General features: G+C 39.1%; 1 protein-coding gene across 1 annotated transcript in view; it reads left to right on the forward strand.

Annotated features, from left to right (window-relative positions):
• si:ch1073-83n3.2 (uncharacterized) overlaps window positions 1–24,977 on the forward strand; it is an 81,692-nt gene that overhangs the window by 39,669 nt on the left and 17,046 nt on the right. Inside the window, exons 2-4 of the mRNA XM_051919044.1 lie at window positions 14,123–14,381; window positions 18,963–18,996; window positions 23,401–23,512. Of these exons, the coding sequence (XP_051775004.1) occupies window positions 14,123–14,381; window positions 18,963–18,996; window positions 23,401–23,512 (405 nt within the window). The remainder of the gene's footprint in view (window positions 1–14,122; window positions 14,382–18,962; window positions 18,997–23,400; window positions 23,513–24,977) is intronic.

Genomic DNA, 24,977 nt, shown 5'->3' on the forward strand with positions numbered 1-24,977 from the left:
TTTCCAGTTGATTTTGTGACTTCTCTCATCGTGCTAAGTACCATACTTCGCTTGTATTTATGCAAATGCAACAGAGTGGCTGTGGGCTGAGAGTAGGGGGGCAGGACCTTGTAGTCATTGTATGTGTGTGTGTATGTATGTATCTTCCAGCATTACTTCCAAATGGCTGGAGCGATTTTCATGACACTTGGTACACATGTTTCTCATTGGTCGACTTAAAATACTGTATGGTGAAATCAACCCTAACCCACCCCCTTCTGGGTAGGGTGGGGGGTGAACTTGCGGTCATGTATGCATGTTATCATCCAGTTGACACTTGGAACGACCACCAGAGGGCGAACTGGAGGTGACTGCCAGCATTCTTTATGTTTGAGCGCCACCGCGCCACCCCTGTCGTTTTTGAAATTAAATAGAGTTGGCTGGTTCCGTGCGTCAACTAGATGATAACATACATACAATACCTCAAGACAAACACATTAGTGAGTCTTCATTGTTTGTTAATTTATTTTTGTTTTTAAAGTTGTGTTTTTTTAAATATATTTTTCTCAAACAATCTTATCTTTTTACAAAGTGAAACACTGAGCTTCACAGAAAATTCATCACTACTCATTAGTAGATAATGGATTAAATCACCAGAACACCTGGAAAAGCAGAATGCAAATGATGATGAAAAATTAAAAAACCATGTTAAAAACTCACTAAATTATTCTAAGTGACATACAGTACATAAATCTTTGGTACATTCTAATAAAGTTGTGGTTTTGTAATTTCTACCCTGTCCCCAAAACAGAACTGAGATAATTGAGCTACTGTAATTAGGCAAGGAATCCAATTAAAAACAGAAGCTGGCTTGAACAAAAACCTGCAGCCACATGGGGTCAACCAAAGTGAGTTTTGGGAACTCCTGTGTTTAGCATATGAACCCCCTAGTGGTCCATGAGACTGACTGCATTGAATCATCTGAGGTGAAGTCTGGAAACAATAAGGAATAATTTAAGTACATGTTATGTTAGGTAGGGTGCTAGGTGGTGTTTTGGAACTGGCCATCTGACCTGATCACCGGACTCAGCTTTAGAGACTTACAGTATATTATGATATTGTATGTAAGGACGCTACCCTTCTACTAATTATATATCTATGTTTTATAAGATCATATGGATTTCATTTTTTCTTTGTTACTTACTCATTCTTATTCTTACCTAATCTTCTTTTAACTTCTCTTTAACATCTTGTAAAGCACTTTGAGCTGCATTCTTTGTAGGAAATCTGCTATAGAAATAAGATCTGTTATTTGTTGTGTTCCCACACTGACGTGTATTTTTTCCAGTCTGTGGGAATGAGGCTGGTTGAGAGTTGAATGAAGTTAAGCCTACAGTAGCGATGTGTTAATGTGAGATAAGCACAGTGAAGAAAGATGGAGATCCAGCTTGTTAAAATTTGTGGGTTATACAATGAAAGAGCAGCAATGCCATACCAGCTCCACCACAGCTGTCATGAAGTGCCTGTCAGAGGAGCAGAAATGTGGGATCTGTTGAGAGCACTCACAGTGCAGCTAAACAATATGCTGCAAAGCTTTGGGGGTAGGGAGTGAGCATCTTTTACAAAGAGCCTTTTTGTGGAAACCTAATTAAGGTCCTGCCTACTAATGCTATAGATGTAAATACCCTGAGGCCTCCCCCTCAACACAGACTTGTATAGGGCAAATGTGCTTTAGTATCTGGGAACATGAAGGCATTTAAATTTATATGTTTATATTTTAAGTAACTTTGGAGCACCTGCAGGCATTTTTCTTTCAATTTGTGAAGAATAAAAAACATATTTTTTGTTTTGCCTTATACAATTTCTTGTATTAGGAATTTGGTAGTTTTCGCATACCCCTTGGGGTCAGAGCACAGAGTCAGCCATTGTACAGCACCCCTGGAGCAACTTACAGGTTAAGGGCCTTGCTCAAGGGCCCAGCAGAGCAGTGGCCTTTTCGGCAGTGACGGGGATTTGAACCGGCAACCTTCGGGATACCAGCGCAGCTCCTTAGCCTCAGAGCCACCACTCTTTACTCTTTACCCTTTGGAATCATAATCTGATGGAATGGAACAAAATCTAAGCACCATTTTCCAGGAAATGCACAGATGCATATCAGGATGATAGAATTAATAAATAAGTAAGAGTTTTTATGTGGCAATCTGACATTAATTTAAAAGTAAATATAAAATAATAAAATAATTATTTAATTAGCAATCCAGCATAATGACCAGAAACACGAATGGTACCTGTAAGTTGATACTTTGTATTGTATTGTGAATTTACTGTTCTACTAATATCTAGAAAATTAGAAATATTTAGACAGGAACAAGCCATTCAGCCCAGCAAACCTCACCAGTCCTATCCACTTAATTCCTCCAATATACTGTAATATCAAGTCGGGTTTGGAAGGTCCCTAAAGTCCTACTGTCTAACACGCTGCTTGGTAGCTTACTCCAAGTGTCAGAGGTTCTTTGTTTAAAGAAAAATTTCTAAATGTTTGTGTGAAATTTACCCTTAACAAGTTTCTAACTGTGTCCCTGTTTTCCTGATGAACTTAAAGTAACATCTCGAACCACTGCACTAATTACCTTCATAATTTCAAACACTTTAATCATGTCTTCTCTTCATCTTCTTTTGTTTAAACTGAAAAGGCTCAGCTCTGTTAATCTATCTATCTATCTATCTATCTATCTATCTATCTATCTATCTATCTATCTATCTATCTATCTATCTATCTATCTATCTATCTATCTATCTATCTATCTATCTATCTATCTATCTATCTCACGCAGTTTCTCTATTTACCACTTGAAATGTAATTTTTTTTTTGAAGAAAAGACTTTTTAATGTCAAAGTGACAACAGATCTCTGCAAAGTGGACTAAACTGTTTTCAAATATAAAACAAAAAATAATTGATGGCATACGTATCCAGTTCCCTTAATATGATACATCTAACTCTTCTCTGGTTTAGAAGTCACATAATTGTAACATAATAGTCTGTATTTATATGTATTTTATTTGTTGTCAGTGTTAATGATTATTTTTATATTTTATGTAATTTCTCTTGATTTTGATTCTAATTGGTTAATTGTATATTTTCTATTTTAGTTTCCCTATGTTCCTTGTTCTTTGTTCTCCTGAGTCCTCCTTGTGGTTATTTAAGATGGAGCAGAGAAGGCTCAGGAGTATGATCTCATTCAGTTTGTATTTAGAGATTCTGTGAGTATTGCTGTTTCTGTAAATTTTTTTTGTTTGTTCTTGCTTCAGTTTAAGGATTTTGATTTCTGGATTGCGTATTGGGGCTTGTTTCCTTTGGATTGCCTTTTAAGCAACTTCTTCTTCCTATTTTTGGTGTTTTGAATATTTACTTAAAAATTTCTATTTTTTGTGAAAAAATACTGATTAATAATGATTACTTATTTTCCCTTATACTCACAAGCCAGAGGTTTAGGTAATTGTCTCTCTTGTTGGGCCTTTTTTACATTTTGGGACTTTTCTACTTATTTTGCCAAATCCCCTTAGTTGGGGTCTGCTAGGCTGTAAACCTTCAGATAGTACTTTTGAGACTAGCTAGACTTGGAATGAATCTCTTTGGGCTGGCTGGTTAGAGTGTTGCCCTTCCTTTATAGTCCTCTGAGGAGGCACAACCATTTTGTTATGTTTGAGAATCCATATCACAATAATAATTAGTTCAATGGAGATCATCTTTCTGCTGTTAAGGGATTTCAATTAATTTTAGTTTACATGCCCCTTTATCTGGAAGGTCCAACTTATGGCAAGTCTATAGTGTGGTCTGACCTACACAATGAAGAATAAGAAACACTCCAAGCTATTCTGCACAGAGGTGATTGAAAAGCAATCAGGATGTAAACAAGAAAATATTCATGCCACTGAATAACCAGTTAAATCCATCATTAGGAAATGGAAAAAGTGTGGGAAAGCTGTAAATCTAATAAAACAGGCTGTCAACAAAAACTGATCATGCAAGAAGAAGACTAGTGAAGTAGGTCATTAGGAGACATACAAGAACTCGTAAGAAGTTGAAATCTGCAACTGTTAAGAATGAGCAGACAACTTTATGGGAGAGTGGCAAAAAGAAAACCCACTGTTAATAACAATGCACAGAGAGTTTTCCAGAAAGCACATGGGGAGCTCTGTAATCCAGGCATGTCAAACTCACTACCATTGGTGGGCCGCTTCGACTGCCATACGTGCGTCAGTGGGCCGCACTGTAACAAATACTATTAAACAAAGTTACTGTAGCTTTCTTTCCAATACTGAAAACTTTAAAAAATGTAACACTTAAAGTTTAAAGAAAAGCAATTTATTTTTATACAACTCAGTACAACAGCGTACAATTAGAGTCTTAGCCTCTTAGCTAGGTCCTTATATTATTATATTAATTATATTAAATTCATTGCTTATATAGGAGACTTACAGTGTGAGATCTATTTCTTTTGTCCCGACACTTGGCATCTCTTGTTAGTAACCAGTTCGTCAATATCAGGCTTGAAATCTTGTGCAGCTGCAACTTTTATGAGGGATGAAAGGTGCTCGACGGTAAGTCTTCAGCGATGTGGGGTTTTGGTAGCTTTCATTAACAAAAACAATTGCTGACAAAGGTAAGTGCCTCCGAACATTGACATACTCTCTGCCAACTTACGGATCTGCACATACGAGGGTGGCAGGTAAGCATACGAGGGTGGCAGGTAAGCATACAAGTCTGGCACACCAACTTCGTTGTATTTTGCATTCAGAATAGAATCTGACTGCACTTCAATCAATTCTATTTGGATATTCTCAGGCGCATTCTCAACGTTGTAAGAGTATGTTGACGTAAACAGCGCAAAGTCCTGCTCGTGTGAACTGAAATCACGAAAATTCTCACTGAATTCATTGCTCAGTAATTCAAGTTGGAAAACAAATCCTCCAAAAATCAAATTTTACTTTACTAAGTTTACTTTAAAGTTTATATTGTAAAATAAGCCGATATGCAAAAAGCCACCTGTCCTACACAAATTTTACAAACTCGAAATCACAAAAATATATTAATAAACAACTCACCAACTTCTCGTGTCCACTTCAGATCTTCAGCTGTAGTCTGCACTAACTGATCGTTACAATACTAGCACAAAATTACATAAAACTAGAGCAAAAAAAAGTGAAAATATGTGGGCTATTACTATTCATGATGGTCAGTTCTGCCCAGTGGCCAGTCTCAGCAGCCCAGCCAGTAGTGTAGCCTTAGCAGGGGCGGCTCTAGGCTCGTGGCGGCCCTGGGCAGAGAAAGAATCGGTGGCCCCTTCGCCCGCCAATGTCAATATAGTATCTTATGCACGGCGGATGGCCACATCCATTGCGGACACTGCATAGCCGCCTCATGCTCATGACACGCTTCTATATGCGCGTGTCCGTAAATTGAAAACCAAGTGGCAGCCCATGATATTCTCATTACGGCAGAATGTTATAATACTACATAAAGCTTACTGCTCTGACTCTAGCTACATTAGTAAATACAGCGTACTAATTAACAAGAAACACAATGTTTTTCGGCCACATTGCCGTCAGCTGTGCCGTTATTTTCTCTTTCTGTTTTATATTCAATATATATTGGCGTGGCGACCCCTGGGATTTGGCGGCCCTGTGCAGGTGCACAGTTTGCACATGCCTAAGGCCGCCCCTGCTGCCCGCTGCTGCAGCCTAGCACTTCAGTTGTGACGTTGTGGCTCATTAACTTTGGTCAAGGCTTGTGGCTATACTAGTAGATGATGTTTCTGGTACTGTAATGCCATGGGAAAACATGCTTTTGTCAGAAGGCAGATGTAAGAAAAGTCAATAAGTAACGCCGAAGATGCAGAATGATTCAATCACAAATGATAGTAATCATTTTGTACAATTTCAGTGCTAACTAGGATCTGTCATGCGGGCCACACAGATTTCTGTTGCGGGCCGCATGCGGCCTGGGGGCCACGTGTTTGACATGCCTGCTGTAATCAACACGAATCAGAATTAATTTTATTGGCCAGGTACACTAATATGTACTTGGAATTTGTCTTGATAGTATTGATACAACATACAAGGACAACACATTCATAAGACAAATATGAGAAAATAAAATATAAAATGATAAAGTATGATGTATCATACAAGAGCAATACAAAAAAATAAAGAGATATTAAGATTAAAATGCCCACGCAGTCTACTTGTAGTGTGCAGATATACATAGATACTGAGCAGAAGCTCAGACCTGACTACCAAAAATAACTGCACATGGGAATAAAATGTTTAGGTGACGTGTTGTTTTAGATTTCACTGCACAAAAACATTTGCCGTAGGGAAGTTTTTGGAACGGGATGCCCTGGGTGAGTCGGATCAGCAATTATCTTTGCGGCCCACTTCCTTATCTGGGACTCAAATAGGGCTTCAATATTCTGTAAATTACAGCCTATAATCCTTTCACAGGCTTTGATGATGCATTGCAGATTGACCTTACCCTGAACAGAGGCAGCACCAAACCAGACAGTTACAGATCAGGTCCGAATAGACTTGATGATGGTTGTGTACATCTCATACGATACTGGTTGAGGGAGGCCTATTAGTGTTTTACCATCTGCAAATTTAAGAAGTTTGACAGATTAACCATGAGAGGTACAGTCATTTGTATAAAGTGAGTAGAGTAATGGGAAAAGGGCACATCCCTGCAGTGCACCAGTACTAAGGGTTAACTGGTCAGACATGTGTGTGCCCAACCGCACGTACTGCTTCCTATCTGTAAGAAAGGTTGTGATGCAATGGCAGATTGAACAGGGCAGGTTGAACTGGGCGAGTTTCTTATCTTGGAGCTCTGGGATGATTGATTGAATGCAAAGCTAAAGTCCACAAACAAGATCCTCACATATGCCCCTGGCTCATCAAAGTGTTAGTAAATAAGATGATTCTGTAGTTTGATGAGGTCAAAATTGAGACTTTTACCTAAACACCATATGACATTGCACATTATCAAGAACACACAATCAGGTTGTGGAATTCTTCTGAACAGCTGCCAATGGACGGCATATGACAGTAAAATAAATACAACAAAATATGGTGAAATTCCAGAAGAAAACATAACGTAGCATGCAAAAAGCTTATATCTTGAGTGAAAACTTGTTTTCCCTAAGCAGAGAGCCAAACCTATAGAGGAATGGCTGAAAAACAACAATGTTAATGTACTGGAGTGGCTGAATCAGAGTCCAGTTTCCATATTTATTAAGTGTCCCAGAGAAGGAAAATGGTCCTAACTGGCTCAAAAATCTTAGAGGGACAGAAATGGCATCCTACTCTTAAGATTAGGAGTAAAAACACTTTAGTTTTCCTAATTTAGGAAGCTACTCTTAACTTCACCAGGATTTAGGAGAGCTTGTGCGCCATGCTAACTCATTACGAGCTACTAGAAGATGGCATTCAGACAGAGATAAGGCCAAACATACTAGGAAAGGCAAAATATTTTAGAAGCACCAGACAACAATTAACTTGTTAAAAGATATTAATTTGACAGAGATGGAATAATACTTGTAAAATGAGTCTGACTGTGGAGCCAAGAACACACATTATGGCAGAATAATAGAAAGTGGCCATGAAAACCCAAGGGTTTTGTTCTCTGTAGTGAATAAATGATTTCAACCTGCATCTGGCCCCGGGCGGCATGGTGGCGCAGTGGTAGCGCTGCTGCCTCGCAGTTAGGAAACCCGGGTTTGCTGTCAGGTCCTCCCTGCGTGGAGTTTGCATGTTCTCCCCGTGTCTGCGTGGGTTTCCTCCCACAGTCCAAAGACATGCATGTTAGGTGGATTGGAGATTCTAAATTGGCCCTAGTGTGTGCTTGCTAGTGTGTAGGTGTGTTTGTGTGTATCCTGCGGTGGGTTGGCACCCTGCTCGGGATTGGTTCCTGCCTTGTGCCCTGTGTTGGCTGGGATTGGCTCCAGCAGACCCCCGTGACCCTGTGTTCGGATTCAGCGTGTTGGAAAATGGATGGATGGATGGATGCATCTGGCCCAATTACCTCCTCTACTGAAGTCTGTGAAACATTCCTCCACTTTATCCACAATAAAATTAAAGATCTAAACAATGCAACTAACATAAATCCATCATCCATTTATATCTTTCCCTGTCTTCCCACTCCATCCAGCTCCTTTTCTAAATTTTCACCAGTCACATCGGCATTTGTTAATGACCTGCTTTGTTAGATGAGGCCAACTACTTGTGTACTGGACCCCATCCCCACCATACTTATTAAATACTGCCTTCATGCCATACAACCTACTGTCCAGAATGGAGAACATTCTGGGTATTTCTGGCACTGCCCTCCAGTGGTTCAATTCCTATCTAACTGATAGGCAAGAGTTTGTCCTCGGTCCTCTTCTCTTCTGTATTTATATGCTTCCCCTTGGCCATATTATTTATAGCTATGGACTGGGTTATCATTTTTATGCAGATGACACTCAACTCTATTTCAATGTCAAAAGTGGAACTTCATCAGAGTTTTCTCAGCTCACAACTTGCCTCAGTGTAATTAAAACCTGGATGGAGCAGAACCCTTTAAAATTAAATTGTAACAAGACTGAACTCCTGTAAATTGGCACTAAAGTGCTACTTAAGAAAATTAGCTCCTTTTCAGTCACTATTGACGGTGATCTCATCAGACCTTCTTCTGATGCAAGGAATCTTCGTGTCATTTTTGATTCCTCCCTTTCTTATTCCGCCCACATAAACACATTAAGAAACTTTCTTACTTTCACCTTATTAACATATCCAATGTTCGCTCATTCCTCTCCTTTTCTAATGCTGAGAAACTTGTCCATGCTTTTATAACATCCCTCATTGATTTTGTAACTGGCAGGTGCCCCTTCTAATCTTATATCACAGCTTCAGTTGATTCAAAACTCTGCTGCAAGAGTCCTTACACGAACCAACAACAGTGATCACATCACACCCATCCTGCTTCACCTTCACTGGCTCCCTGTGTCTTACAGGATTGAATATAAAATTCTGTTAATAACCTACAAAGCTTTAAATGGCCTTGCACCAGACCACATTAGTGACCTTCTAAATCACTATGCCCCTGTTCGCCTATTAAGGTCTTCTGATTCTGGTAATCTTGTTGTGCCTCACACTAACCTGCACTCTATAGGTGACAGGGCTTTCAGCTCCATAGCACCCAGACTTTGGAATGACGTCCTGAAATTAATTAGATCAGCTGACTCCATTCATTCTTTTAAAAAACAACTCAAAACTCATCTATTTAGGAAGGCTTTTAACTTAACTTAACATTCTGTACTTTCTTTCAGTTTACCTCTTTGTCCAGATGCTCAGGATAATTTGTGTGTCTGTTATATCACAAATTAGGTTATTTGTTAGGTTTTTCTTTTAGTATTGAATTTAGTATTTTACTCTGGTTTATTGTTCTTTATTCTATTTAATGCTTTGTTATCTGTTTCATTGTTCTACTCAGGAAAACATTTGTATCCAATGTTACATATACCCTGCTGTTTTTTTCTGACTCTGTGAAGCGCCTTGACCATAGAAAAGGTGCTATATAAATAAAATATATTATTATTATTATTATCCATCCATCCATCCATTTTCCAACCCGCTGAATCCGAACACAGGGTCACGGGGGTCTGCTGGAGCCAATCCCAGCCAACACAGGGCACAAGGCAGGAACCAATCCCGGGCAGGGTGCCAATCCACCGCAGGACAATTATTATTTTTATTATTATTATTATTATTATTAAATCTTTTATGTTACATGAACACTGCATCTATGTGGAGAAGCTATGCGCTGTCAGACAAAATGAAAGCATTGGCAACGTTATATGTAAAATTCAACTTTGTAATACTGATGGTTTAGGTTTTTCACAAATAACATTTCTTGAATATTGCACTCTTACAATGTGTGAGGTAATGCTCAGATTAATACATTTTCCCACCACTCCATGTGAGGTAATGATAAAATTAAACTGCATTCATGCAAATTGGCAAGTATATAAAGATTATGCATATGTAAATCATAAGCGATATGACAGTATCGATATACAGGTGGTCCAAACTGTGTTGTAATAACCAGCATGTTACCCTCAAGAAAAGCAGAGCTGGATAAGTGATTAACACTGAAATGTCACACAGGTACACTGAGCTCTGCATTCCATGAACCCCTGGAACATTCCTGTTATATTTTACAAGCCATGGAAGGTTCAAAAAGGCAGGCAGAGACTCCCAGGGCTTAAATAGAGCTTAAATACATCTTTGGAGAAGATAAGATTGGTGCCAGGGAGGGACACAGCAAGGCACAGGGGAAGATGATTGGGACACTGAAAGAATGAATATGACAGTATACTGTAACTGTTACTTTACAAGGACTTTCCCATAGCCATAACAGTGGGAAGGTGATTCATCTAAAAGTACGGCTGCACATCATTCATCCTTCCATCCACTTTCTTAACCTGCTTCTTCCTGAGCAGGGTCACAGGGAAGCTTGAGCCTATCTCAACAAATACTAGGGTGCAATGCAAGAATAATCCCTGGAGCAGTCATTGTTAACTAAATTTGCCTATTATTGAGCTTTACTCTCGTTCAGTGTTGTGTCTCTGTCTTTTCATCTCGGTGCTTCTTACTCTTATTATACTTTATGATGTTGCAAAATGGCAACAATTACATGCAGCATAGAGAAATATCCTGTCTCATTATTTTTCCCTTCTTCTTCTACACTTAATATTATTATTATCTCTCTATTATAATAAAAAAAATCCTGGGATGGGACGTGAATTTCTCAGAGAGATACTTTCACGTCCCGCGAGACAAGACTTTGTGCCAAGAGATTTAACCACATCCGGGGCCGGAAATAAAAGACAAAAAGTACAGTAGATGACAAAATAGAACATCGTAAAGAATTCAAAAACGTTGGCGTGATACACATGCAGAGCAGGTTAGAGATAATGAAAGTAATAAAATTCTAAAGTCTCAAAATAATGATAGTAAAGATCGCATTTGCGCAAACAAACGGAAATTAATACTTGGTGAAATAATGGAACAGCGAAAAGAGATTGAATATATTGTTCGGATTTAAACTTTAAGTCGGAGGCTTTTAAATCATCTAATTAGTGTTGCCATCAGGGAAATTGTAGTGTTTCTTCCCAATGCAGAGGCGTATCCACGAGAACTAAAAGATTTGTTGTTTGGTGAAAGTGAAATCCACTTACGCGAGCAGCAGAAACGCGAAGTGGCTGGCGCGTAGCACAGGCCGGATGGGTTGGTGAGTAATGCGAGCAGGGGGCAAAGCCATATTGTTATTATTATTATTATTATATTTGTGGTACAGCCTTAGTGTGAGTATCTGAAAACTTCAAAACATCATTATGACTTCCAATTTATGGCTCAGGGCTTTGAGAAGTCATGATGTAATTTGTTCTCAAATGTATATTCTCTGAGGTAGGACAAATTCTTGTCCTCAATTCTTGTCTTTGATAAATAAATACCAGTCAAGATTTCGATCCAATTCAGAATTTGTAACTGGACTTGAAAAGGGCTGTTCATTCTCAAATCCCATGATACCTGACAAACTGTTGCAGTTTTTTAAAGAAGAAGAAGAAGAAAAATGGGCAGAAATGTCACAGCTGTTAGACCTGTGCACACAGACTCATAGATGTCATGGCTGTCAAAGGTGCATCTACTAAATACTGACAAGAAGGGGGTGAATTCTTATGCAATCAATTCTTTTGTTTGTTATATTTGTAATTAATCTAGATTCCTGTTGAAGAGATCTGTTTTCTCTTTGACATTAAAGAGCCTTTCTGTTGATCAATGTTAAAAAAGCCAAATTAAGTCCACTCTGATTCCAAAGGGTGAATTATTTCTTTAGGTGCTGTATCCAGGGTAAAGAGGGTATTTTCGAGGGTAGAGGATATTTTACAATTCAATCAAATTATGATTAATAAAATTTAGTTTGAAAAATGTTGCTAGTATTGTGTCACAATTCTCTGGGAGATTTGCAAGTGACAATCATACTGTACTGTGTAAAAACTTGAACTTGGACAGTTCTACTGCCTTGCAACCAAAGTGAAAAAAAACTGTCCTTCAGATCCCCTGAAAGTTTCAAAATCAAAATTGCGGGGTATCCCTGAAACTATTTTTTCTTAAATTTCAAGGTGTTATATATGATTCTGACCTATGGATTCAGAAGACAGTCATTGTTAAGATGTTTGCTATTATTTTAACCTGCTTTACTTTCAAAACTATGTGCTTCTGCCTCCCATATTCTTAAATGACTAGAGCTGTAGAGCTGGACTGTGGTAGGATGTCTCTGAGCTGATTAGTTCACTGCACCTTTGTCCAAATAATAAAATATTAATTCATCCAGTGATGTGTCACTTAGCCTGAATGTGTTCTGAATCTAAGAGTAGAAAATAATTGTTGTTTCATTGTAAAACTGGATTTGCTTCTAAAAAGTCAAGTGGTACAATGAAAATATTCCATATGAAGAAATCTCAAGTGAAGGTTTCACTGCTGATGTAGCTAGCATCAGCACTGTTATGAATAGTGAGTTAGTGGTTTCTGCACTCCTACAGAGAAGTCAGTATGTGTAATAAAACATGTCTGTTCTGTATGATGCTGATTGGAAGTAGGAGGCAGTGTGGCTTTTGTCTACAGATTATGTATCCATTTATGCTGCAATTTGCTTAAAATGCGCTAATTGAGAACATTATACATACTGTAACTAATTGTATTTTCTGTATTAGCAACATAAAACACTGGAGCACTAATGGGACTCCTTGATTACCATAGAGTATTTTGCATATTGGTAGCAAATATAATAGACTGGGTTAAAATCATGTTCTGGTTACTTTTAGTGGGGAATTTCCACCTTTTCCGTGCATCTCAGCATGTTTTTTTGGTTACTAAGTTTCCCTTCAGCACTCCAAAGACATGCATGTTAGGTTCATTGATGACTATAAACTGGACTGGTGAAGGTGTACATATCCTGGCATACAGTGGCCTAGGAGGGCGGGTGCAGTGGGTGCGGCCCGCACCGGGTACCAGCTCTGAGGGGGTGACAAAAAATTGCCGGTTTTGTATTAATGCGCCTTTTTGTTACATAAAATAACATGTCAAATAATTTACATGGGCTTTAACAATCCCTAATTGCAGCAAATTGCGGGTGAACAATGTGATGCTGTAATGATTTAGTATTATTGTGTGGTGCATGGGGGGAGGGGGTGTTCTGTCTCGTTTCTTTTGAACTGCGCTGGTGCTCAAGTACACAAACAACCGGTCCTGTGACTCATTGTTTCATCCCTGCCACAAATATATCATCGCCCCAAGTCGTTCTGTGTAACAAGATGATATTTTTAACCTGAACATCATAATAATATAGTCGGCGTGAAACGTTTTAGACAGTGGGGTGGGTATGTATTGTCTGCTCTAGAACCAACCATGTTTACTTTAGGATCATTCTACGAGCGAGCGGACAATATCTCCCTCCCCATCGCACTATCTTAAGGCCCCTATATATACGAGCTGGGACACACGACGAAATCATGTGTCACAATTCTGGTTAATTGGCGATTTGGCGTAATTTTTGGCGACAAATCAGAGGCCAAGAAGGGGCAGTATTGGGAAATTATTATTTCATCAATAATCATTACAGTTTGTTGGATTAGAGCCCAGAGAACGAAACTTGTAAACAATTGAGTTTTCATTAAATTGTATTATAATAATGATAAAGTTATGCACTAGGTACTATCACTATGAAAAAAGATTTCTTACATTGTACATTAAACTGGCTTATTAATAAAAAGGCATTTTACTTTTTTTTATTCATAAAAAATTGTTTACAAAATAATTAACATTATGCCCTCTTTACTTAACCAATTGAATAAAAAAAATTGCTTTCTCAATAAATTTCATTTTATATTTTGATGGACATGGGGGTGACAAGTTTAAACTCCATACCGGGTGCCACCAGACCTTGCTACGCCACTGCTGGCATAGTCTCCAAAATTGAACAACTCTACCTGGATGTAGCTCTGAATGATCCTGACTTGTCCCATCTCTCCCTCTTTCCACAAGGAGGTTTCTTGTTCAAACAGTGGAAGGAGAAATTCTTGTATCTCTCACTGGATGGCAACCTGCTCATATGTCGGGATGCAGATTCCCCGCCAGATCTGGAGATTGGCCTGCACTCCAGCTGTGAAGCAATTCTGGAGGGTACAGAGATCAGTGATCTTCCTCGACTTCCCCTTGGTGCACAAAAGGATTGCTGTTTGGCTCTGACCCTCAGAGATGGCAAATACCTACTGCTCTTGGCATCTGATCGACAGGAATGCAGGTAAGACAAATGATGAGGATTATTAGAACATTAGAACAATTTAGTGAGAACAGGTCATTCAACCCAACAAAGCTTCTTCAAAAACAACATCATGTTAAGTTTTGAAAGTCAATACAATTTTACTTTCCACAAAACTACTCAGCAACATATTCTATGCTTTTGAAGAAAATTTTTCAAAATTTGTATTACACTTATCCTTAACTAGTTTTTGTCAGTGTCCCCATGTCTTTGTTGAAGAATTAGTTGTGAATAGATTTGCCCTAGTACATTGGATTTTACTCCAAAGTACAGTAGACACAATTACAATATGCAGGTCAGTGAAGTGGCCAGTGAGGCAAAACTTGAGATCTTCATAAGGTATCATTTTAAAATGTTTAGTACTTTACCAAAAGAATAGCATTTCCATAAATGAGGATTGAATTTATTCAATCCAGTGATGGATCTCAAGGGGCTGTTCCACAAAATAAGATGGGTCAGTGGGTGGGGTGGGGCAGCTTTTTTTAGAGTCTGTTTAGTGGCTAACCAAAGGACAACAAAGATTGAAGGCTCACATATATATTTATGCATATTTGTACCAAGTGTGAGCTGTGTAGTGAAACCACTATGATTTTAATGTTGACACCTGGGATGGGTTGGTGAAGTTTATATGATAGATAGATAGATAGATAGATAGATAGATAGATAGATAGATAGATAGATAGATAGATAGATAGATAGATAGATAGATAGATAGATAGATAGATAGATAGATAGATAGATAGATAGATAGATAGATAGATAGATAGATACTTTATTAATCCCAATGGGAAATTCACATTCTTCAGCAGCAGCATACTGATACAATAAATAATATTAAATTAAAAAATGATAACAATGCAGGTGAAAAACAGAAAAACAGACAATAACTAGTTCCCCTCTGGGTGGAATTAAAGAGTCGCTTTATCATCCAGCTGCACTCCCAGATATTTATAGGTCTGCACCATCTGCACACAGTCACCTTTGATGATCACTGGGTCTATGAGGGGTCTGGGCCTCCTAAAATCCACCACCAGCTCCTTGGTTTTGCTGGTGTTCAGGTGTAGGTGGTTTGAGTCGCACCATTTAACAAAGTCATTGATTAGGTCCCTATACTCCTCCTCCAGCCCATTCCTGATGCAGCCCACGATAGCAGTGTCATCAGCGAACTTTTGCACATGGCAGGACTCCGAGTTGTATTGGAAGTCCGATGTATATAGGCTGAACAGGACCGGAGAAAGTACAGTCCACTGTGGCGCTCCTGTGTTACTGACCACAATGTCAGACGTGCAGTTCCCAAGACGCACATACTGAGGTCTGTCTTTAAGATAGTCCACGATCCATGCCACTAGGTATGAATCTAATCCCATCTCTGTCAGCTTGTCCCTAAGGAGCAGAGGTTGGATTGTGTTGAAGGCGCTAGAGAAGTCTAGAAACATAATTGTTACAGCACCACTACCTCTGTCCAAGTGAGAGAGGGATCGGTGTAGCATATAGATGATGGCATCCTCTGCTCCCACCTTCTCCTGATATGCAAACTGCAGAGGGTCAAGGGCGTGTTGAACCTGTGGCCTAAGGTGGTGAAGCAGCAGCCTCTCCATGGTCTTCATCACATGTGATGTCAGAGCAACAGGCTGAAAGTCATTCAGCTCACTAGGACGTGATACCTTTGGGATTGGGGTGATACAAGATGTTTTCCAAAGCCTCGGGACTTTCCCCTGTTCCAGGCTCAGGTTGAAGATGCGCTGTAGAGGGCCCCCCAGCTCCGATGCACAGACCTTCAGCAGTCGTGGCGATACTCCATCTGGACCCGCTGCTTTGCTGGCACGAAGTCTCCTCAGATCTCTGCTCACTTGCGCTGTTGTAATTATGGGTGGGGATGTCTTTCCTATGCTGGTATCAGCAGAAGGATGTGTGGAGGGTGCAATACTCCGAGGTGAGAGTGAGAGTGGGTTAGGGTGGTCAAACCTGTTAAAGAAGTTGTTCATTTGGTTTGCTCTCTTCACGTCTTTCTCAATGGTGGTACCCCGCTTCGAGCTGCAGCCAGTGATGATCTTCATCCCATCCCACACTTCCTTCATGCTGTTATTCTGCAACTTCTGCTCCAGCTTTCTCCTGTACTGCTCCTTCGCTGCCCTGAGCTGGACTCGGAGTTCCTTCTGCACGCGCTTGAGCTCATGCTGATCACCGTTTTTAAAAGCCCTTTTCTTCTGGTTCAAAAGGCCCTTGATGTCACTTGTAATCCATGGCTTGTTGTAAGCATAGCAGCGTACAGTTCTTACTGGAACTACAATGTCCATACAGAAGTTGATGTAGTCAGTAGTGCAGTCAACAACTTCCTCAATGTTCTCACTATGAGATCCCTGCAGGATATCCCAGTCTGTAGTTCCAAAAAGTTCTCTCAGAGTATTCTCAGCCTCCGGGGTCCACTTCCTGAATGATCGTGTGGTTACAGGTAGGACTCTCACTTTTGGTTTATAGTGAGGCTGAAGCAGAACCAGGTTATGATCTGCTTTCCCAAGTGCAGGCAGCGGGGTGGCGCTGTATGCGTCTTTAACGTTTGCATACAATAAATCAATAGTCTTATTTCCCTGGGTGTTACAGTCCACATACCGGGAGAATGCAGGTAATGTTTTGTCCAGCGTCACATGGTTAAAGTCTCCAGCGATTAGCACAAGCGCCTCAGGGTGCTGCGTTTGTAACTTAGCAACAGCAGAATGGATGATGTCACTCGCTGACTCCTCGTCCGCCCGAGGAGGGATATACACGATGACAACAATGACATGTCCAAACTCTCTGGGCAAGTAGTAGGGACGTAAACTTACGGCTAACAGTTCGATATCCCTGCAGCAAGTGGAGATTTTGACGTTAATGTTTTTGGTCAACATTAACAATGTTTTTGACAGTGTATTTTTCCACAGTGAAGAAAACATGCACTCATAAGGATAAAACTATGCTTATGCTTATACCATTTATTTTCCCATTGTGAGTAAAAGTAAGGCCTTCCAAGATATCATCAAACCCAAGTAAGGACCTAGAAAGCTATAAAACAAATCAAAATGGGTTTTATTACTAAAAGAAAGGTGACAATACAGGTGGAACACAAGGTATAACCATGGAAAGGAAATAACAAAGCAGAACTGCCAATACAACCTACGTCAACACATTCAAATCAATTCTGTTTATTTTTATATAGCGCTCTTTACTGAGTGCAGGTACAAAATGCTGTGACAACTTCTCAGGTAAAATGTAAATACAAACTTTACTAAATACATAATAAAGTGATAAAGGCACAAAGTAGTTTGAAACAGAGTAACATAAATGAAGCCCAGCACTATATGTCCTTTAATTAATTATTGTGCTAAGGGCAGTTGACATTGAAGGAGAGCAAAATACACATACACCTTATTCAGCAGAATCCCTGATGAAAATGAGGGTTGTGTGGTCAATTATAACAGCAAAAGTCAAGACAAGGTCAGATGCAGTGAATCTTAGAGACCTTGGCCAACTGGCCACCCATCCCCTACCATGTATTCTACAGTGCTGTCGAAGCTGGCTTTCTAATCTGATGACAGAAGGCCACATGGTGGTTTACTTCAACCATGGTTTCACATAATGCCATCTCCTTATCTCCCACCTAATAACTACACTCTTCTAATAGTGGCCTTTCTTCTTCAACACTCTTGAATCCTTGCAAACATCTGTCCTCCCATCACTAAGGTCAATAGGTTGGCTTCATACTTCCAGTCTGAGACCACTTCCAGTGTTTATAATAGCCATTAAGTATTACTAGGGTGTTGTACCATGTTAGCCATTAGGTATGTAGTGAAAAGTCAAGCAAAATGACACCTTTTATTGGCTAACTAAAAAGATTACAATATGCAAGCTTTCGAGGCAACTCAGGCCCCTTCTTCAAAGAAGATGAAATAGCAGTTAAAAAACCATATGGCCATGTGGTTAGTGCTCCCTCTGGTGGCCCCGAGTATTATAACGTTCTAGCTCCAAAAAAAAAAAAATACAAAATTTGGAGTAGGCTGTTGAATTTGGCAAGGCTGTTGTGCCAGTTGAATTTCTTAATTAGAAGCCAATTATTACTGCTAAAACAATCATTGGTCAAGCAAAATCTGTCACCTGTCATCCATAAATCCATAAATTCTGTACAAATCATACAATGTGATTTCCTGAATTTTTTTTTTTTAACATTCTGTCTCTCACAGTGGGAATGCACCTACAATGTGAATTTCAGACTCCTCCATGATTTCTAAGTGGGAGAACTTGCAAAATCGCAGGGTGTTCAAATACTTATGTTCCTCACTGTATATATATATGTGTATTTTCTTATTTAAAGACAGATAAAGTTCTATCAATGTTGGATATATTTTAGGAAAGGCCAAATACAGTTCATACAGAACTGATAAATTTTTCCACCTTTTCTTATGAAATGATCTTTGTTTAATAGCAATTTACTTGAAATCACAAAATCTGTGAAATTTCTCTGAAACACAAATGTTTTGAATATGAGCTCAGGCCGGTGCCCATAATGTTTTCTCTTCTTTTCTTTTCCAGTCAGTGGCTTAACATGCTTCGGAAAGTGAAAGAGGTACGTTATCAAGCTTATCAACTATTACCATTACTTCCCTTCATTTTCACTCTGCCTGTCCTGCTTTTACGGGGGCAATGTGCCGAGCTACCTAGGGCCCACCATCATTTTTAGTTCCCCCTAAGAAATCTCAAAGGCTAGTAGACTGGCTAAAAGAAATAACCCAGCATGTCCTTGATCTTCTTCCTGTGGGCAATGCCAGGTAGACAAACTCCTTGGCAGGCATCCTGGGCATTCTACAGTGCTTTAAATATGTTTTTGGCACCTTTCTGATATCCATTATTTTTGTATCTTTGCCACATGGAAATGTTTCAGAAGTGCAGACAAAATGTGACGTTAAATAAAGGAAAGCAGAGTAAACATATAACAGCATTTCTAAAATGCTACATTTTATATATTTAACTAATAATATTATCCAACACTTGTATTGGTCATGTGAAAATGTAATTGACCCCTTAGTTACTCCCTCAAACAGCTGACCAAAGTTAATGGATGATTAGACTCAGCTGACTGAAAACAATGAGTCCTGTTGACTCTGAACCCCACCATATAGCGACCCTTACAATGAAAGTGATCACCATCAGGTGCAATATGTTGAAGAACACCCCTCAATCAGAAAAAAATAAAAAATAGCATTTCCTGAACAGGCGAAGAAAAATGTTGTTGAAACTTAACTACTAGGACAAGGTTACAAAACCATTTCCAAGGCTCTGAAACTTCACAGCACCAGAATAAGAGACATCCCCTCCAAATGGAGAATAATGTAGAACAGTGGTGAATCTTCCCAGGAATGGCTGGCCTGACAGTATTACCCCAAAGGGACAGTGACAGCTCACTCAAGATGTTACAGAGGATTCTAGAAAAAACACCCAAACAACTTCAGGCCTTTCTAGCCCCAGGTACTGTATGGTCAGTGTTCATGACTGCACACTAAGAACACTAAAAAGGGGATTCGTGGTAAAAGAGAAAGTTGGAAGGATCTGAAATCCAAGAGTAATGTCGGTGCTCATCTCACATTTGCAAATAAACATGTGGATGATCCCAAAGCCTTTTGGAACAACGCTTTATGTAAGGACGAGTTAAAATTAGATCACTTTAGATGTCTGGTGTAAAGCAATTTTCAGCAGTAAGAATATCATACCTGCAATAAGCCATGGGGAGGTAATGTGATGGTATGAGATATTGTGTAACATAAAGACCATTACTGAAACATGAATTCTGCACCTTACCAGAATATGCATCAGGGGATATCTAGTTATCTGTCCTAGACCTGAAGCTAAAGTGTTGTTGGGTTATCCAGCAGTTTAATAACCCAGAATATAAAGACACCTATACAACTGAATGGCTCAGAAGTTCTGGGTGGGCAGGATATGCAACAAAGAGTTCATGCTTGCAAACCTACCAGAGTGTATGAATTAAAGCAGTTCTGCAAAGAAGATTGGGCTAAAATTCCTCAAAAATGATATGAAAGACTTAAATTAAATTATAGTAAGCATTTAGTTGTGATCATTGCTGCTAATGGTGCTGCAACCAAGTATTGAAACTATAGACGCAGTTAGTTTTTCCACATGGGTGATGGATACCTTTGTTCCTTCAATAAAGAAACTAATGCTTTCAATAAGTATATGTTCTGTTCAATTACCATATTGACTAAAGGTCTGAAGCCAGTCATTGTGTCAAATATGCAAAAACAGAGAATATTAGAAAGGAGGCAAATACTTTCCACAGTTCAGTAACTATAAATTAAAACACATCAACTATTCCCTCTTTATCCAAGCTTTGACAAACTGACTGCATGTTTTTCCACTTGTTAGAAAATGATTTTTCTGCATCGAACAGAAAATCTGTCCTGGTGGCTAAAGCAAAGGATTTTAAAGCACACATTCACTGACCACTGTGACTCATTTTGTGACTCACACTGAGCGACAACTTAATCTAAACCAAGGGTTGGAATTCTAGTCAGGCAAAAGAAATCTCAGGGATGGAGACTGACTGCCAAGAATTAGTTCCACCTTGTTATCCAAACGGTTACAGCTGTGGCGAAGGAATGGATTGTGCAGATTGTGCAAAGCACAAGGGTCTACGAGCTTGGGGAGCCCACTTGGGGCTGTATAGATTTTAAAAAAATTGAATGACTTAAATCACATGCACAGTTCATTGCATTAATAATTCACAGTTTCAGTGACGTTTACACCATCACAAGGAAAGTCCAATCCAATCCATGATGATATTACGTATTCGGCATGCCTACAGTTTACACGAATGCAGACTTCAGGAGTTCAGAGGCTCGGAGCCTAATCGGAGTCACAACACGTCCTAGTCCGTCTTACAGAGAAGTGCACATTCCCAAATTTGGCGACCTTTGGCACACCATACCGGACATGAACGGAAGACGTTTTGAAGGACATCAATGAATAATGTAAATATACATCATTATTGTAAATAATTGTTACTTTTGTACTTTGATTTGATGTCAACAGTTTTCGCAGTTCGAACTCGTAAATGGTAAATCATAGCAATTAGTCGGCAAACACTGAATAATTGAACAATTTGACGCTTTTTATACTCTCGCCATACGACGCTATGTCGGCCAGAAGCAGCGGATCCAGCAAACATTATAAGAGTGGTATTTATGAATGTAAGTCATGCCGCCAACAGGAATTGAAAAACACTAAGCTTACTAAGATTTCTACCTTTCTCAAAACTGAGCAAGGGCCAGCGATAGTGACAGGTTATGCAGACAGTGCAATGAGTGAAATGGTTGCAGTTATACTGAGTCTGGAAGTAGTGATACAATGGCTTCAGATCAGGAGCTATCTGCTAAAACAATTAGAAATGGAGAAACTAGTTAAGACAAACAAGCAATACACAGTATGTGACAAAGCAATTTCCTACCGACAAGGCAATTTTCTTGGAACCATTGAAACTTGACTTTATGATGTCCATTTTCTCAGAACTCGTGTAAAACAGGTCGATTGTGTATCCCGTCATCCGGTGTTGTCATTGTAATTTGTCACAAATTGAAATAGCTTAATTTTATAGCACAGAACGGTTTCTACTTTCTAGCTTATGTTACATTTTAATCATCTTCCTTCACAAAGTTGTCTTGGAAGAGTAAGCAGGTCCACATCTTACACATATTTATGTACTAGTACTACCCACACTTCCCACATTCCATTCCCACAATTTATTTTATTTTTGCTAACTTACAGCTGCTGTAATACAGTGATTAAAAATGTTATTACAAATTCCATTTAGACAGCTGGTTTGTTTGTAATCAGCATGTGATCTGATGGTGACGCGGTTGCGGACACCACTGCCCAGCCGTCCCCTAGGATCTAGTTGTGAATAAATTACTAACAGTTATGCCAGACAGGAGGGGCCCACCTCAGGGCACTGCACTGGGGCCTTCAGCAAGCCAGCTACGCCACTGGGTTACAGGTCTGTGACTTGAAACCCACGCTGAACAGATATTGGCCTAAACTTAGAATTTTCTACTGAAGAACAAGCAAGAGGTATAAATACATTTATATTTATCTGTCTAGTGTTTTTAATTAGTGATGAGGAAAAGGAACCACACAAAACTGAATTTGCAGAGACACTATTTGAGTTTTTTGGTACACTACAAAATTCACAAGATAAATTGCTTATCACATCAAAATATGTGCCATTCACACAAGAAAAAAGGGATTTAGTTTCTGTCAGGATGTATTTTCATCCACATGCTTTTATTCAAATATTAATGACAGGCAAACACCTTAGGTGAAATAGAAAATCACTAGAAGTGTGCAGGTCCTCGGCTAGGATAAGACAGGTGCTCAGTAATGTTGGCAACATAGAGTTTTCCAGTGGAGAAAATGCATAATGTGCACAATATTGTGTTCTTATGTGTCTTCAAGTGTATCTCATTTTAAAAAATGTACTGCACTCCTCAGTGGTGACGTGAACGACAGACATAAATTTAATTGATTGTGTGACCTGAAGTGTGGTATGGACTCCATGATTTTTGCAGCTGCAGTATGAATGTGGCATTAGGGAGCAGTTTTTCTTGTTGTCCACTCAAAAAAAAAAAATAAAATTAAAAAAGTTTCGTGTTGCACAATTTTGAAATCACCTGCAAAACAAATTTCAGCATCTGTTTCATGAGTTGAAACTTGCCTGCTTTGCTAATCACTAGTTTTAATAGCTGAACACTTTTCACCCAAAACCAGTTTAAACATATTTTATGAGAACAGTTTCTATGTGGTGTATTATGAAATATCAATGTTGCCACTCAACCCCAAAAAAGATCCTTTTTCATTCAGCATTTTAATAAATTTTCCCATTGCAACTGAGAAATTTCAGAAAGTTATATTGATTTAATTGTTTGTTTGTTTACTTATTTATTGTTTTATTTTGCCAAAGAGTACAGTGCCCCGCTCTCCTTTGAGATCCTGCAGACATCATTTCAGCTCGTCTCTGCAAGGCTGGCGAGAGGGTGGTTCCCCAAAGCATGATTCTTTTTGCCAGGAGGAAGGTAATGTGACATGTATATTTGCCTCTTGAAAATGTATTCTAATTTATTTAAATCTTTAAAAGAATAAACAATGAAAGCGCAAATAAATTATACAGCAACAATTTTGACTGAAAAATTCAGCAAAACACCAAATGCGTGTGATATGGTGCTACCATGACAATATGCCTCTTGATGTTATCAGTCATCCAGATCATAGTGTATTTATTAGTAGTGAGTGCAAAGCAAAAAAGCTTACTGTGCATTCTTGAAGATGTTTCTTCACTCACACAATCAGCTTCTTCAAACTTTTAAACACTAATTTGTAATCCAATCATTTACCATAACCCTTTCACCATAGTCTTAAGAACCTTCACAGGCAGTTGTTAAGCGTATTGCATGACTGATGGTGTGAATAGTTGTGAAACTGCCAGGATAAAGCTTTTAGACGACATTGTATGCACCTAATAGATGGTATCAGAAACACCTTGTTTAGGGAAAATTGTTCCAGACTGATATAGACATCTTCCTTTAAAAAGCTTTAACTCAATCAACACTTCAATCATTAGATGACATATTGAGCAATATTCAGATTTAATAATCTTAGCCAGTCAGTGGCAGTTAGCGACACACTCACATGAAGCCGATTATCTAATTTAACGACTGAGTCCAAATAGTCTGTGACTGGCTTGGATAAAATCAAACAGGTTTGATTTTCTCTTTGGTCAGGGGGTGGGACAGAAGCACAATGCATTAAATGTAACAACAAGGAATAAAAAACATGTGGTTTTCGAACCACACAAATAGAAGAGAAGATCATTTGTCTGATGTCTCATGTTCTATGTACTTAAGTAGAATAGGAAAAAAGAAAAAGGACCAGGATTGCAGCTGGATGCACCACAGATATTAAGTCTTCACACAGCATTGGCTCCATAAGGCAGCGTGGGGGCTGTGAACCTCACAAACAGAAGAGAAGATCATCAGTCTGACGTCTCATGTTTTATGAACTATAAAGAAAGTGGAACTGAGGATAGGAACTTTGAATGTTGGCAGTATGACTAGTAAGGGGAGACAGTTAGCCGATATGATGGAGAGAAGGAAGATTGATACATTGTACGTGCAAGAGACTAAATGGAAGGGGAGTAAGGCCTGGTGGATCGGAGGTGGATTCAAATTGTTCTGTCATGGTGTGGATAGGAGGAGAAATGGAGTAGGAGTTATTCTGAAGGAACGGTATGTCAAGAGTGTTTTGGAGGTGAAAAGAGTGTCAGACAGAGTAATGGTTATGAAGCTGGAAATTGGAGGTGTGATGATGAATGTTGTTAGTGCATATGCTCCGCAAGTTGGGTGTGCAATGGATGAGAAAGAAGATTTTTGGAGTGAGTTGGATGAAGTGATGAACAGTGTACCCAAGGGACAGAAAGTGGTGATTGGAGCGGATTTCAATGGGCATGTTGGTGAAGGGAACAGAGGAGATGAGGAGGTGATG

The sequence above is a fragment of the Erpetoichthys calabaricus genome, chromosome 1 (assembly GCF_900747795.2).
Source record: "Erpetoichthys calabaricus chromosome 1, fErpCal1.3, whole genome shotgun sequence".
Classification (NCBI taxonomy): Eukaryota; Metazoa; Chordata; class Cladistia; order Polypteriformes; family Polypteridae; genus Erpetoichthys; species Erpetoichthys calabaricus.